The following is a 15,698-nucleotide window of genomic DNA, read 5'->3' as shown; positions in this document are numbered from 1 at the left end:
CATCACCACCTACTGTTTCTGTAAGGAGAATTGTTGCACTTGTCAGCTTGTCAAATTGTAGTTTGTTTCTGGTATAGATGCATCCTTCTTCCTGATATATTTCTTAAGTAGATTGTTCCTCTCACCTTGGACACATGACTTCAAGGCGTCCGGATCAGTGATGACCTCTGGTTGGTTCTGACATGAAGCATTTCGAGGTTCCCCCAATGGTTTCCTCGTCTCTCCCCACAGATTGGAGCCACCATGCATGCTGGGAATGTTAATGACAGCAATACCTTCAAGTGACACAGAACTGAGATCCAAAGGGGAGCCACAACACTACAGTAGACACAATAACAAATAAACAATCATTGATATACTAAGTACTATATAAAGTACTTACTGACAATTACAAGTTTATTAAAGTTATAAAAATGAATGCTTTGAACCACATGACAGCATATCTGTGATGAAACCACTGTTTAATGTGGAGAAACGCGTCGTTTTTTCCACTTATTATGTATTTAACACTTTGAGTGCTTGAACATTTATTTACTTAAAGTTTTGTTTATTATATTTGGGAATTGTGTATCCCTGTTTTAGATCAGTAGCTGCTTTTAGAAGGAGCGCAGGTTAGAACTCAGTGCTTTTTACATCTATACAAACATATCAACATCAACTGATTAGAGGAGTCTGCATGAATCAGGCCTTTATGGTAAAATTGCTCCAAAGAAACCACTACTGAAAGTGATAAACAAGAAATAGGAAGAAGAGACTTGCTTGGTCCACGGAACACAGGCAGTGGATATCAGACCAGTGGAAATCTGTCCTTTGGTTTAACGAGTACAAATGTGAGATTTTTGGTTCCAACTTGCATACCTTTGTGAGACACAGAGAAGGCGAAGTATTGGGGAGGAGGTGTGATAGTGTGGGGGTGATTTCCTGGAGACACTGTTGGTGATTTATTTAGAATTAAAGCTACTCTGAACCAGCATTCTGCAGTGACACGCCATCCCATCTGGTTTGTGTTTAGTTGGGTCATAGTTTTTTTCCCCCAACAAGACAATGACCCAGATTACAGCTCCAAGCTGTGTAAGAACTATTTGATAAAGAAGGTTGCGGCATCAGATGACTTGGCCTCCACAGTCACCTGACCTAAATCCTATACAGATGGTTTGGGATGAGTTAGACTGGAGAGTGGAGGAAAAGCAACCAACAAGTGCTAAGCACATATGAGAACTTCTTCAAGACTGTCGGAAAAGCATCCCAGGCAGAGCCGGATTTACCACAAGGCAACCTAGGCAATTGCCTAGGGCCCAGCGGTCCCCAAAGGGACCTCCCAGGGCCGGCGGTGAGACCAACCTTTAAAAAATGGACCGCTACTTATGGGCCAGTGCTATGTGCTTGCCCCCCTGGGCTAAAGTCTGCCAGCCAGCCCCTGAATAGGGGTATATGTTATGCTAAAAACTATAGTGCTATGGATTTCTTCAGGGAGGGGGCCCCAAACCAGTATCTTGCCTAGGACCCCATGAGGTCTAAATCTGGCTCTGATCCCAGGTGGCTCCCCATGAAGTTGGTTGACAGAGTGCCAAAGCTGATATCAAGGCAAGAGTGGCTTTGAAGAATCTAAAATATAAGTTTTTGGTCACTTCTAAATTTCCATACCTGGTGTTGTAGAATGTAAGGTTGGGAGGACTTTGATCTACATCTTGTAAATATCACCTGATGGAAACACTAACCTCAATTGTAACATATTCCTTCAGCTTTTTGCATGTAGAGAAAACAGTCTCTGATGTAGCAAACTCAAAGTACCACAGCTTATTCTTCATCCTATCAATAGAAAGTACAAAATGCCAGCTGGTTATTTATTAATATTATAAGATTAGTGCATTATGTCTACTGCATCTGAGCAAACGTATCATATTTAATGATAGTGATGTCCAATTTTAGTAACTTTAGTCAATTTTTGGGTCCCTGACTTTGGGAGCCTCACTGTAATCTCTGTAGAGCCACTGTGCTAACTGCTGCTGAATAAGCAGCACACACAGCTGCTATGGACAGGTGGTGTGTTTAATGGAACCTCCTGATTGGATGGCTGTGACACTCTCCAATCAGGAGCTGTGGTTTTCCCTTCCATAGCATCTGTGGAGGTAACGGTGGGAACACCTAAGTACCGTTTCGAGAAATGCCTAAACTAAACGTGGACTAGAGAGTCCACTGATTTATTTGCTAAACTGTAAATATATAATTGTTTAAAGTGCAGAACTGTGAAATATATATTTGTTTTGCCTGCTTACACTACTAATGTATTAAAGCGAGGTGAGCAAACTTCTCTTTCAGTGAACATGTTACAGTAGCAGTAAAGGTATATCTGAGAATTGATAACTGGATCATAAGTAACTGTTACCCCAAATTATGACAGGTTATAGTCACCTGCTGTTGAATTTCTCAGGATATTTCTCCCTCATAACATGGAAGCGGTGAGCGATGGAGGCATCCTGCAGAAAGGAGACACCATGTATACTTGTATTCTGCTATTACTAACTTGTTAGTGCGGTTTGTTCTAATATTCATTTTTAAGACTGAGAAACAAGAAACCATAAGTTACATACTCACTTTTAAAATGATGATAACTATTGCAAGTGAACCTTGCTACTGTACCTTATCTTTACATATGTGATTACTGTTATTTATATATACATTACACAACAGGCAAAAACAAACTTAGGTGTTGTGCTTCCATTATAAATGCGGAGCTGACGTCACAGCTAGAAATGGCTTCTTTTGTAGTGTAGAGAAATCTGTGAACAATGTCAGGTGGTCAGTAGTCTTGCCCTGATCAGTGCAATAGACCTGTAAGGGCTGCCCCTTAAAAGGTTAGGTCCACTTTTTTAAAGGTTAAGCGTGAAAAATACATAGCGGCAGACTGGCTGTACCGAGTGCTCTAGATACAACTAGCACCCGCCGCCATCAGGGGAGAGTACAGTAAGGGCGTGTTCACATAATTGATATATAATTAAAAGATGGAAAAATATCTCTTGCGGTGCTCTACCCCTGGAGCAAAGATCCTGGCTGATGAGGATTTTAAAACACTTTTAAAAATAATATATTTGATACTTTCTTTTATTTACACTCAAAAAGTCCGCACTGATGATAATCTTTGATCCAGGGATATGTCACCCACCACAGATTTGACTCCTGACTGGCATCGGCGGCTGCTTCCACGTCTAATTATAAAGCAATTATATAGAACACATGATTACCAGCATGAAAACATCCATGTTCTGTTGAGCTACTGTACTTTAGATACATACCACTCCAATGGAAAAGTAGTTGTTGATTATCTCGTATGGGACAGGATCTCCCTTCTCATTAGGGTTCTCAGGTATGACCTCAATGTTCCATCTGTCCATCAAAAGGATTGTACTATTTTCAATGTCTTTCAATACTTTACCTAGGTTTTCTCCATCATAGCCTGCAAATAATTAATGAAATATAGATCGTCCATTGGAAGGCTCCTCATTCAGTCTATTTTACATCCCCATCTTGAGTACAGTAACCTTCTTCTCTGTTCTCTGTAGCAATCCACTCACCACCCATCAATACATTCTAAATGCAGCTGTGAAATATATATATGGGACAATGTACCCTCAACTGTAATTTATAAGATCATAAAACACAGAGGAGTTGTTTATTATATGTTAATCTTTTAACTTTGTGTTGCATGTGTCATTCCTGCTATAAATTTCTGATATCATTAAACATTTTACTTTTAAGGTTCTTCAATCTCTTGCACCCGGTAAATCTCCTGCAATATATGAGAATTCCCTAGCCAGATGAACTAATTGTAACTGTCTTAAAAACAGCCAATTCTATTTGTACTTTAATCTTTATATAAAAGCTGTTTGTTTTTTTAAGCAAAAATTCAGAAGACTCAGGTACAATTACATCTTTATCTACCTAGGAGCGTTAGGAATTTTTCATATAAAACATCTCCTATTGTTGAGGGTGATAGTATCTACTGTTCCCTTATAAATGCACCTATACCAGATTATATATATCCAGGACAGTGCAGATAGTCTCATTTTCTGCATCATATATTATATCTGGCAAATCTCCTGTTAAGCCAGAAACTGAATAATACTGTAAACTCCCCATCATAAGAAACGTCATGCTTGATAATATATTTGTATTTAGTTGCCTGTATTATATGTGTGTCCAATTCCCCAACTGCATCCTAGGACTTTACCCAGTGATAATATAGAAATAAAATGAAACATAAAGCTATACAATATACATTAGCAATATAATTTCTCTGATGTAGAGACTAGAAGCATATTTTAAATTAATTCTTCAAGATTTATTCAGAATCATTTTAAATACATGTTTCTGGTTAGTTTATTCACTTCAGCATACGTTGTCTCCTCTAACACAATAAAATCAGATCCTTTTTGATTGAATATAACGATAGGATGAAGACTCTGGACAGCCAAGTAATATAATGTTTGCACTGAAGAGAGACAGCAAATGTGTAGCTGTGTTTCTTGATTTAATCTGAATTTGTCTGAAGGATGTGCAATAAATGATTCCCCATAATGATCTTGTGATGATTTTTCCCAAAACCATGAATTAATGTAATTTATAATCGATGTAATAATACATACAGGAAACTATGATAAAACACCCTTTGTTTTATGAGAAATGCACAAGATCAGTACTGCTTTATTAAGCAATGTGTGCTCACAGCGTAGATGTGAGGCTGCTGTTATAAATGAAATGTTGAACTATTATGTAACTAGATTTAATTACAAATGAAAAGTAATTTATCTGTTTGCATTTGTGTCATGTATTTTAATAAATGAGTCAGATTTTATTACAATTTATGTGCCGGCTGCATTAGAATCATATACAGCTGCACAATGATTAATGAATGACCTTGATTGGAGAATACGAGTAGAAAACTCCCTCCACTCCTCACTCTCTGCTCTTGACTTTGCTACCCACTTCACCTCCAAAAGTCCATACGTAGTCTCTCCTTGCCCCTCCCTTTCCCCCTCCTTACCCACCATGTTCCCCCTCCCACCCTCCTCTGGGGACGTTGTCTCCAACCCCACTGCCAGCAGCCACTTCCCCTCCCTAGTTCTCCAACCTGTTAAACCTTCTCTCTACTCTCTCCCTTCTCATCTTCTCTGATGCCTTCGATACCACTGACCACCCTCTTATTTTGCAAACTCTTCAATCTATAGACCTCTCCAGGATTTCCTGTTACCTAACCAAGCTCTCCTTTTTGGTCTCTCCAGCTCCCCACCTATTCCCTTATCTGTCAGAGCTCCCCAAGAATCCATTCTTGGCCCCCAACTCTTCTCCGTCTACACCTGCTCCCTTGGTGACATCATCAGCTCCTTTGGCCTCCAGTACTACCTGTATGCTGATAACATGAAAACCTATCTTTCCTCTCCTCATCTCTTGTGTCTCTCGTTGTCTCCAGCCCATCTCATTTTGGATGTCCAAGACTGAAATCACTGTATCCCCCCCTCCAGGGCTCCATCGCCTCCCCCTATCTTTTTTGTTGATAAAACTAATCTCGTCTCTGTCCCTCAAGTTCGCTGCCTTGGGGTAATCCTCGACTCCTCCATCTCCTTCAAACCTCACATGCAGTCCCTCTCAAAATTTAGCAGCTTCCAGGTCCAGAATATCCAAAATCCGTCCCTTTTGTCTGTGGAAGCTACTAAGACTCTTATACACTCCCTGGTAATCTCTTGCCTTGATTACTGTCACCTCCTCTCTGGCCTACCCAATTCCCACCATGCCCCTCTTCAGTCTAAACTTGATCCTGCTGCCTGCCTTATTTTCTTCTCCTCTCTCTCTCTCTGCTGGCCCTCTCTGCCAGTCACAAAAATGGCTCCCCATGGCCAACAGTATTAAATTTACACTCCTCACCCTCACCTACAAAACCCTCAGCCAATCCCTCCCCCACATCACCAATCTCATCTCTATCCACATTCCGTCACACCCCCTCTGCTCTGCCAATGACATCCTCACTTCCACAGAGATTGCTTGTTCCCGTTCCCGCCTGCCACTGAAGGAGTCTGCGGGATACATTACCCTGGTGAGGCATTCCAATTCATTAAATAACATCTTTTCTGGGACTTGGTGTGTTCCTAAGGGAACAGGACTACTTTTTTTGTCTGGTAAACTACTACCTGGGACTCTATATATTCCTAATGAAGAAACTTAATCCAGATCTATTAATTATATACAAGGTTAAGCAGACATGTATAATCTGCACAAGTGGTTTCACGATTGATAACTGATTGATATCCTGCATAGAAGTTTGTGGCTCTTAATCGCTATGCATTTTGCAAGTTGAATCACAGAGATCTAATATGGTTTTATAAAATATTTTTAATAAAGAGCAATTTTTCTGAATAATTTGTTATTGTGTTTTAAGATCAAGAGTTTACGACAAATATGTTCATTTGAGAATATTAGCAGTGGGTTACTCAATCCTTATTTTTTAGCATAATATAAATGATTCTCACCTCCTCCCCATCTGAGACATCTTGCAAGATCATTGCCAGTACCCAGCGGCAGCACAGCTACGGGTGGTCTTTGTGGGAGATTGGCTTTATCTAAAAAAAGATAAGATCTAATGAGACAAAGTACATGCCTGCAAAACCAAGTGAAACCATAATAAGGCTATCATTATTTGATATATTTCTGAGTTTGGATTTAATCAGTGTAATGACGGTGTTGGTGTTGGGCAATGGACTGTGTTATCATCACCTATAATAGTTTTCAGAAGCCTAATGCAACCCCAAATGTCTCTTCCTCTCACCAATGGCATCCAAAATCCAGCCAACTGTACCATCTCCACCACACACCAAAATCCGAAAGTCTGGTACATCCCGGAAAAAATTGAGCCTGGCGATAAAGAAAAGTAAATAGATAGTCAAGGAAATTGGAAACATTACTATTTGCTATATACATTTCTATAATGCTACTTTTTCCCTCTCACATGTCTTCTTACCCAGGTGCAGGACCACCATTTATCAGGTTATAGACTTGTCGGGGGTTCAGCAGATACTGGAACTTGCGAAGAACTCTGCAAAGAAGGAAAGAATTTCAACATAATGCAACAGCAGAAGCATGTAAACATGTGTACTTACTAAAATCGCCTTTTCCGCTAAATAGAGCACAAATCCAAAGGGTATAAAAATAAAAATACATGTCAAATCCTACAAAAATGTGTATTTTAAATTTCCTATGCTACAACAGGACAACAGCAGTTACTGTGTTTGACACACCTCATTCTACCTTTGTTTATTAGCAATTTCAGAATTAGATTGACCGCAGCAAAGGCTCCCTCACAAGCCCAGCCCTTATTTAAATATCTATAGTACTTATGGGCATCTGGAAGAGCTGCATTTATATTTGTGATTGTTACCATCAGGCTATATATATATATATATATATATATATATATATATATATATATACACACATATATTTATAGTTCTCCAAGTATAGGTCACCCTGCTTAGCCCCTATTCTCTAATGAGGTTGACCTGCTTTATACCTGCTTACTAAAGTTGTTTATCGTACTTAGAAACCTTTATAATTCTCTGATGCTCCGTGGTTGTCTGGGAATGGGGCATGGAGCTTTGTTTTTGTATTTTATGGTAGCCTTAGTGCACCATTTACAACCACAACATAATATCACACTTATTTTATACACTCTAATAAATATAGTATACTGGAATTGCATGAACACACATAAACATATTCAAGATCTAAATTCCAGACATGTGTTATGTAGACAATTGGATGACATTTTTATCATTATTTAGACTCACCGTTCTCCCTGCTTTCCACCGCTCTTTGGGTTGACAAAGACAAGTAGAGGGTGGGTGTCTAATATTGGGATTACCTACAAACACAAAGAAATATGTACAGATATGTATAGCTAGATAAAAGAATCTAAAATTACCAACTGTATTCTTAAATATTCCTACACAAGGAGAACATTCTGATAGAGATAAATGTGTCAGTGATACAGTATATATACACACACTACACTTTTATAGTATTAGAATAACAAGAAGAATGATTTAGTATAAGAACACATAATAAAAAGTATACTGCATGCTGAGGGACATGCATTTTACCTTTTGTAATAAAAGACTGTAATAGTTAATATAAAGTTAAAAAGAGTGAAATAATGGAGTATTTGTAAGTGCTCCTGCCACATCTGCTTCCCCCAGTGGTATTAAACTCACCAGAGTTCTGTTTTCTGAAAGCCTTGACCAGTGGATATCTTTTTGCCAATTGATAGGGGACTCCTTATTACATCTGGCCCCCTCATAGATCAGCTGGCAATTGTAATGGAAAACCACTGGGAGAAGCAGATGTGGCGGCTGATTTTAGAGCACATAGTGAAGAATATCTCTTTTATATCTTGAATTTCAATTGTTTTATATACACACAATAGTTTTATGGTGTAGGAATCTACTCATATTGACTGTATTACACTATTTTGGATATTTTTGTTTTCGTTCACATGACTAATTTTTAACAACATATGAAAATAAGAAGACATAGACCCATTGAGAGAACTTAATTATTTGTTATTAATATATTTTTGTCACAGCACATTATTTTGAAATATATATTTGGAACACTATTTGTAATTTTTTCTTTGAGGAACCAATAGCGCTTGAACTGTTTTACTTTTAAAATGTTGTCACATTCTGTGATTCTGCAGCATCTTTACTCTCACTCCTGCTACCTATGTGCAACTGTTTCATGTAGTTGTGATTTTGCTTACTGTAATAGTTATGTCTTATATCTGTATTTGTACTATTGTTTGTGGCCTTATAAATAAATAAATTAATAATAATAATTTTAGTTTTCACCCTATGCTATTTGAATGCCCACTGGGGTCTCCTGATCCTGGCTGAATATTATCTTAATGTGGCTCTTACCCTTGGCTGCTATATCTGTCTATAGTCACAACCACAATTTTACATGACCGCTTACACGACAACAAGCCCATAACAAGCTTTTCACGAGGCAATATACCTTGTTGCTGCAAAGCGGTGTTACTTTTGTTTTTACGATTACACTACTAATAACAACCACTGCAAGCCGTATTGCTATGTCGTTGGCTTCAATAGAAAGTCAGAGTAAGTTTTGACATTACATTTTAACTTCCTACTAGGAGTACTTCATTTAATCACATGTATCTTTTTGGGATTTAATTGTTACTCAAGACATTTGTGCTTTGAGGGAACAGTGAAGTCAAGATAGTGTTAACACTGGGTTAGCTGAACCTATGATACATTCAGTGATAAAATGGTAGTGATTGTTTAGGAGCGAATAACAAAAGACAGTGCACATAGAGAGTCAGTAAAATAATACAACATATGCCAGTGGTTCCCAAACTTTTTCAGTTCGCGGCAAGACACCCCTCCAAAATAATAACCGAGCAGTCCCGTTTTATAAGCAGTTATGTCAAAATAACGTAATAAGTACTTAGGTCAGGACGGAAATACTTAGTAAGTTGTTTGCAAAAATAATACATATAAATCCAAGGGAAAATAATATTTTTATATATTTTTTTGCACTTATATTTCTGTCAAAGAATAGTTTACAGGTAATATTCAGAGGAATAAGATCAAATTAAATAAAACAACAACATGTACACAAATCATCGCACCACTTCATCCTCACACTGTGTGCCCCCTTCATCCACACACTCTGTGCACCCTTCATCCACACACTCTGTGCCCCCTTCATCCACTGTGCCCCCTTCATCCACACACTCTGTGACCTCCTTCATCCACACACTCTGTGCCCTCTTCATCCACACACTCTGTGACCTCCTTCATCCACACACTCTGTGCCCCCTTCATCCACACACTCTGTGCCCCCTTCATCCACACACTCTGTGCCCTCCTTCATCCACTGTGCCCCCTTCATCCACACACTCTGTGACCTCCTTCATCCACACACTCTGTGCCCTCTTCATCCACACACTCTGTGCCCTCCTTCATTCACACACTCTGTGCCCTCCTTCATCCACACACTTTGTGCCCTCCTTCATCCACACACTCTGTGCCCTCCTTCATCCACACACTCTGTGCCCTCCTTCATCCTCACACTCTGTGCCCTCCTTCATCCTCACACTCTGTGCCCTCCTTCATCCTCACTCTGCCCCTCCTTCATCCTCACTCTGCCCCTCCTTCATCCTCACTCTGCACCTCTTCATCCTCACTCTGCCCCTCTTCATCCTCACTCTGCCCCTCTTCATCCTCACTCTGCCCCTCTTCATCCTCACTCTGCACCTCTTCATCCTCACTCTGCACCTCTTCATCCTCACTCTGCACCTCTTCATCCTCACTCTGCACCTCTTCACTCTGCCCCTCTTCATCCTCACTCTGCACCTCTTCATCCTCACTCTGCACCTCTTCATCCTCACTCTGCCCCTCTTCATCCTCACTCTGCCCCTCTTCATCCTCACTCTGCCCCTCTGCATCCTCACTCTGCCCCTCTTCATCTTCACTCTGCCCCTCTTCATCCTTACTCTGCACCTCTTCATCCTCACTCTGCACCTCTTCACTCTGCCCCTCTTCATCCTAACTCTGCCCCTCTTCATCCTCACTCTGCCCCTCTTCATCCTAACTCTGCCCCTCTTCATCCTCACTCTGCACCTCTTCATCCTCACTCTGCACCTCTTCATCCTCACTCTGCACCTCTTCATCCTCACTCTGCCCCTCTGCATCCTCACTCTGCACCTCTTCATCCTCACTCTGCACCTCTTCATCCTCACTCTGCACCCTCACTCTGCCCCTCTGCATCCTCACTCTGCACCTCTTCATCCTCACTCTGCACCTCTTCATCCTCACTCTGCACCTCTTCATCCTCACTCTGCCCCTCTGCATCCTCACTCTGCACCTCTTCATTCTCACTCTGCACCTCTTCATCCTCACTCTGCCCCTCTTCATCCTCACTCTGCCCCTCTGCATCCTCACTCTGCCCCTCTGCATCCTCACTCTGCACCTCTTCATCCTCACTTTGCCACCCCATTGCTGTTTCTTATCACTATTTCCCCTCCATTTCTTTATTTACCATACTTGGCCTTCTTTCTTCTTTTTCTTCTGTCTTTTCTTCTGTCTTCTTCCCAATCCGGCGGCGCCCGGGACCCTGCCTCCTCCTCTCTCCTGCCACTTCTTACTGAATATGTAGGACGTGATGACGTCACGCCCGGCATTCAGTGAGAAGCGAGGAGGATGCTGGGTCCCAGGTGCCGCCGAATTGGTAAGTTTTTTTGTTGTTGGGTTTTTTTCTCCTGGCCACGGCACCCCTGTGACAGCGACACGGCACCCCTGGGAGCCCCGGCGCACACTTTGGGAACCGCTGACACATGCATTGGCCAGTTTAAGGTTATCCTTACTCGTAATGCCTGTCCTTCAGCACTGCTGAAGCTCTGTGAGGTTTCTTCTGGGGATGCTATAAGGTTCTTCTGGCTGTTCTGCCGTTCCTGCAAAGAAAGAAAAATAGATTTCAAAAACCATAAATGAAAGGTAAGGTATAGAAATGATAAACTTGGATGGAGAGTAAATAAAAAAAGAGGAGAGAAAAGGAAAGTATGAGAGAAACCTCATTGTAGCATGTGCTGGTGTGCACCCACCAGGATTACTGGATAAATAGAAGAAGGAGGCAATATGTGATCCTTCAGGACGCCACCGTCACACTTCAGAGGGGTGAAGGGAACACATTCATCATGAACCTAAAATAGAAAGCGAGATTATCACAAGTGTCGTTGTCCAATGCCCCAAATACAAACAGACAGTTTTATCTTATAATTAAACTAATAAAACCTTTATGTGTTGTTTTTATTACTCTATTACTAAAACTGTCAGGGAGTTAAAGCCCCAAAATGCAGTGCAGCCATCCAATAAGGCAGTCAGTTGTGTATTTAGCTGAATAAATGCTATATTCAAACCATACGGAGATGGTGTCTGCCGAAACCTAGGTACAGTCTCAATACTTTGGTGGAAACTACAGTATTGCACAGTAAGGCACACGGGACCCTTCCTGATGTGAGGGGAGTAATACCTGAATGGGGATATAGTACACACTACAATATTGATACGGGTCACATACTGTGGCCATGTGACACAAAACCTGCCAATGTATATAATGTCTACACATGCACTCTGAATAATAGTAGCAGGAGAGGTTGGTACAGAGCTACAGCATGGTTTAAACCCCTTGCTCTATGGAAAATAACACTTTCCTCAGGACAATTATTTTTTAAGCACGTGGAGTCATTGTATTGTAGTGTTCTTAGTGGTACAGAGCTGTGTCAGTTATGTCTAGCCAGTGTACTTACCTTTATATGACACCAGACGCAGCGCTGACCAGTTAGACTCTGGAAGCTTTTTATCTTTTTCTGACACTTGTCGCACTTGCTGGCCTCACAGCCTCCTTTCACCCATATGTGAGTCTGTCCCTGAGCCAGCAGGAGGAAAATTGACATAAAAAATAAAACCATGTCCCAATACCTACAGACCACATGCAACAGTGGCAGAAATGAGTGCGGATGCCAACAGATAACACTATGATACAGAAAAGCAGGAAGGAAAAGATGCAGGGAAATAATAATATACTGCGTAGACTCTGGTTGTAATAACACTTACACTGGCATCCTTGCGGGACTTGGCATAGGTGCTGATGCAGGAATTTGGTGCTTTCCGAGCACAGCGTTCATGCACAGTAAATTTACAGACTGCAGAGAAAAAGGTAGATTGTATACAGTAGTGTTGTGCACGTGCATTCATTTACAAACAGAATGAAACAACTGCAGTTTTGTGCCATTTATTTTTTTGTATGTAAATCAACATTGTCCAACTGATGGGCAAGATGCAGCCCCACATAATATTTTTGCGCATACATATTGCCTGACAACCTACAATAATTATAACCTCTATATGTGCCTCTCTGAATTGAGTTATACAGTTATGGGATCTATTATTCAGAATTTTTGCGACTTGAAGCATGGGGTGCCTTGCCAAACATTTTAAGAATTACACAAATATTGGTTTTCACAAACTTTGCTGCTTCAGTGTTTTTAGACCTTTTTCTCAGATGTTGCTATGGTATACTGAAGTAAAATTACAAGTATTTCATAAGTGTCAAAGGCTTTTATTGACAATTACATTAAGTTTATGCAAAGAATCAATATTTGCAGTGTTGACCCTTCTTTTTGAAGACCTCTGCAATTTGCCCTAGCATGCTGTCAATCAACTTCTGGGCCACATACTGACTGAAGGCCGCCAATTATTGCCTAATCGATGCTTGGAGTATGTCAGAATTTGTGGGTTTTTGTTTGTCCGCCCGCCTCTTGAGGATTGACCTCAAGTTCTAAATGGAATTAAGGTCTGGGGAGATTCCTGGCCATGGACCCAAAATTTTGATGTTTCGATCCTGGAGCCACTTAGTTATAAATATTGCCTTATGGCAAGGTGCTCCACATTGCTGGGAAAGGCATTGTTCCTCACCAAACTGTTCTTGGATGGTTGGGAGAAGTTGCTCTTGGAGGATAATGTGCTACCATTCTTTATTCATGGCTGTGTTCTTAGCTTTGATTGAAAAGGTCCGTCTATACCACAGGTACAACTTGTGATAATATCAGCGACGCGTTTCGTCCCCTCTTTGAGGACATGGCTATGAGAAAGTCCTCAAAGAGGAGACGAAACGCTTCGCTGATATTATCACCAGTTGTACCTGTGGTATAGACGGACCTTTTCAATCAAAGCTCTACATTGCATCAAAGCGGAACATTGTGTTGGATTCTTTGGTTGTTACCCAGAGCCCTGAGAGGTGCGCACCTCATCTCCACGGAGCATTCAGCTGAGAGACGCAGAGACTGATATAGGAGTTCGATACTCCCCATGTGGAATCTACAAAGGCAGGTATTTTGCTAACATTCATGGATTCATGCATTAGCTATACGGTAGTGGAGAATGAGATATGGCTAGTTAATATTCTTGGAGACTGTACTTGCTAATACTCCTGTCTAGTTGATATCAAAGTGGACTGGTCATGATAAACTTATCTCAATGTAGGAGAATAAGTCTTGGAACGATATCATTCTATGGAATATCAATATAATCTTAGTGATATCACGTTATATGGACCATCATCATTATTATCATTTTTTATCTGGATCCAAATGTTCTGAGTACTTATGTATTTATTTTATTAGGTCCGTCATACCTGGTCTATATTTACCATATTGAATTGTGTCATATTAATCAATAGCTTTTATATTTTGATTTGTGTATGGTATTAATTTTTTGTTTTTATGGAATAAATATTTTCTATTTTTTGCAATCGTTGTGGATTTGATATTCATGTTCTTTTTCCACCTGGGTATCCTTTCCCTTAATTTCTACCTCCTACGTGCCTCTCTTCTCTGCTGTTATTATTTATTTTTTGTGGTTACCCTTTTATCTGGGAGAGTGACACTATCCCAATACAACAGCATTTAGAGTCATTGTAGAGGGGGTTGATATTGATTAGCGCCAGGTAATTTATATTTTTATTATAAAAGTGATAACTATTCAGTATTTCTGAAAATAAAAGCAACAAAAGGAATGTAAAGGTGACACATAACGGTAGTGATTATCGCTACAAATTTTCAATGCTCTAAAGATGGCCACACACATTGGGCCTGATTCACGTTCAGATGTACGTCCATTTGCGTAGCGTAGCTTGGGGAAATAGCAAACATTATGCCAATGAACGCTATTGCATGCAATTCATGTCTGGATGAAAACCACACTTATGGGGGAGGCCCCATAACGTAGACCATGTATTGTACAGGTGTTCTGACGTAGATACGGCCAATTCAATTCCTCTGTTTTTCATACTACAATTGTTTTCACTCATATCATTTGCACCCACTACAGAGCAGGTGTAAAATAGTGATGACTCACACTGCATAGTCTTTCAATTAAAAATTACACAAATGTGTGCCACTACCTAGCACAGAACCACGCAAGGAACCAAGATAGAGTATAAAAAAGCATTGTATATACAGTATGCATTAAAATATATTTATTAATGTAAAGAATGTTAAAATAAATGTATATTTTAAATTAAAAATAAATATTTATATAAATGATTATACTGTAAAGCTATTTTATTTTATGTTAAAATGATTTATATGTCCTGATGTGCGTATACTGCAGTCTGTTCTGTGTGTCTACGTAAGGCAAGCACCGTTTAGGAAGAATGTACTTCGACCCAGATTCAAATCTAAACATATCTTGAGATCCGCCTGGCTTTGAACTACGCTCAAGTTCTGTGCAACTTATGTGCAAGTTTCATACGGACATGAATCAGGCCCACTATAGGTAAGTGGTATCGGGCTAAATGAGAGTGATACCTGATAATCAATTACTTTCAACCAGATTCTTATCTGTCAGGTCAGAAAACGTGGTCGGGCTATAACGACTAGGGGCATGCAGCTGGACTCCATCCTCACTAATAGGCCCCAGTTAAGCTGCAAGTGACTGATCTCAGCGCCCAGATCTCCCACACATGTGGGTGTCCAAATAGAAAAGTCATCCTGTCGTGCAGAACTGATATTCCCAAGTCACCTGATTAGAAAAGGAGCTTTAGAGCCTGAGAAGCTGGCAGTTATTCCA

The 15,698-nt window shown here is 40.3% G+C and overlaps 1 protein-coding gene across 3 annotated transcripts in view; it reads right to left on the bottom strand.

Moving 5' to 3' along the window:
- DGKA (diacylglycerol kinase alpha) overlaps nucleotides 1–15,698 on the bottom strand; it is a 109,253-nt gene that overhangs the window by 4,163 nt on the left and 89,392 nt on the right. For all 3 annotated transcript variants that reach the window (XM_075199546.1, XM_075199545.1, XM_075199547.1), the window contains exons 11-22: nucleotides 12,684–12,772; nucleotides 12,377–12,496; nucleotides 11,672–11,770; nucleotides 11,435–11,521; nucleotides 7,836–7,909; nucleotides 7,010–7,084; nucleotides 6,818–6,903; nucleotides 6,522–6,611; nucleotides 3,294–3,454; nucleotides 2,413–2,477; nucleotides 1,719–1,809; nucleotides 126–318 (exon numbers count right to left, since the gene is read on the bottom strand). In XM_075199546.1, coding sequence (XP_075055647.1) covers nucleotides 126–318; nucleotides 1,719–1,809; nucleotides 2,413–2,477; nucleotides 3,294–3,454; nucleotides 6,522–6,611; nucleotides 6,818–6,903; nucleotides 7,010–7,084; nucleotides 7,836–7,909; nucleotides 11,435–11,521; nucleotides 11,672–11,770; nucleotides 12,377–12,496; nucleotides 12,684–12,772 — 1,230 coding nt within the window. The remainder of the gene's footprint in view (nucleotides 1–125; nucleotides 319–1,718; nucleotides 1,810–2,412; nucleotides 2,478–3,293; nucleotides 3,455–6,521; nucleotides 6,612–6,817; nucleotides 6,904–7,009; nucleotides 7,085–7,835; nucleotides 7,910–11,434; nucleotides 11,522–11,671; nucleotides 11,771–12,376; nucleotides 12,497–12,683; nucleotides 12,773–15,698) is intronic.

Source organism: Mixophyes fleayi, chromosome 2, assembly GCF_038048845.1.
Source record: "Mixophyes fleayi isolate aMixFle1 chromosome 2, aMixFle1.hap1, whole genome shotgun sequence".
Lineage (NCBI taxonomy): Eukaryota > Metazoa > Chordata > Amphibia > Anura > Limnodynastidae > Mixophyes > Mixophyes fleayi.
The sequence above is the reverse complement of the archived record's forward strand: the minus strand, read 5'-3'. Positions and strand labels throughout refer to the sequence as shown.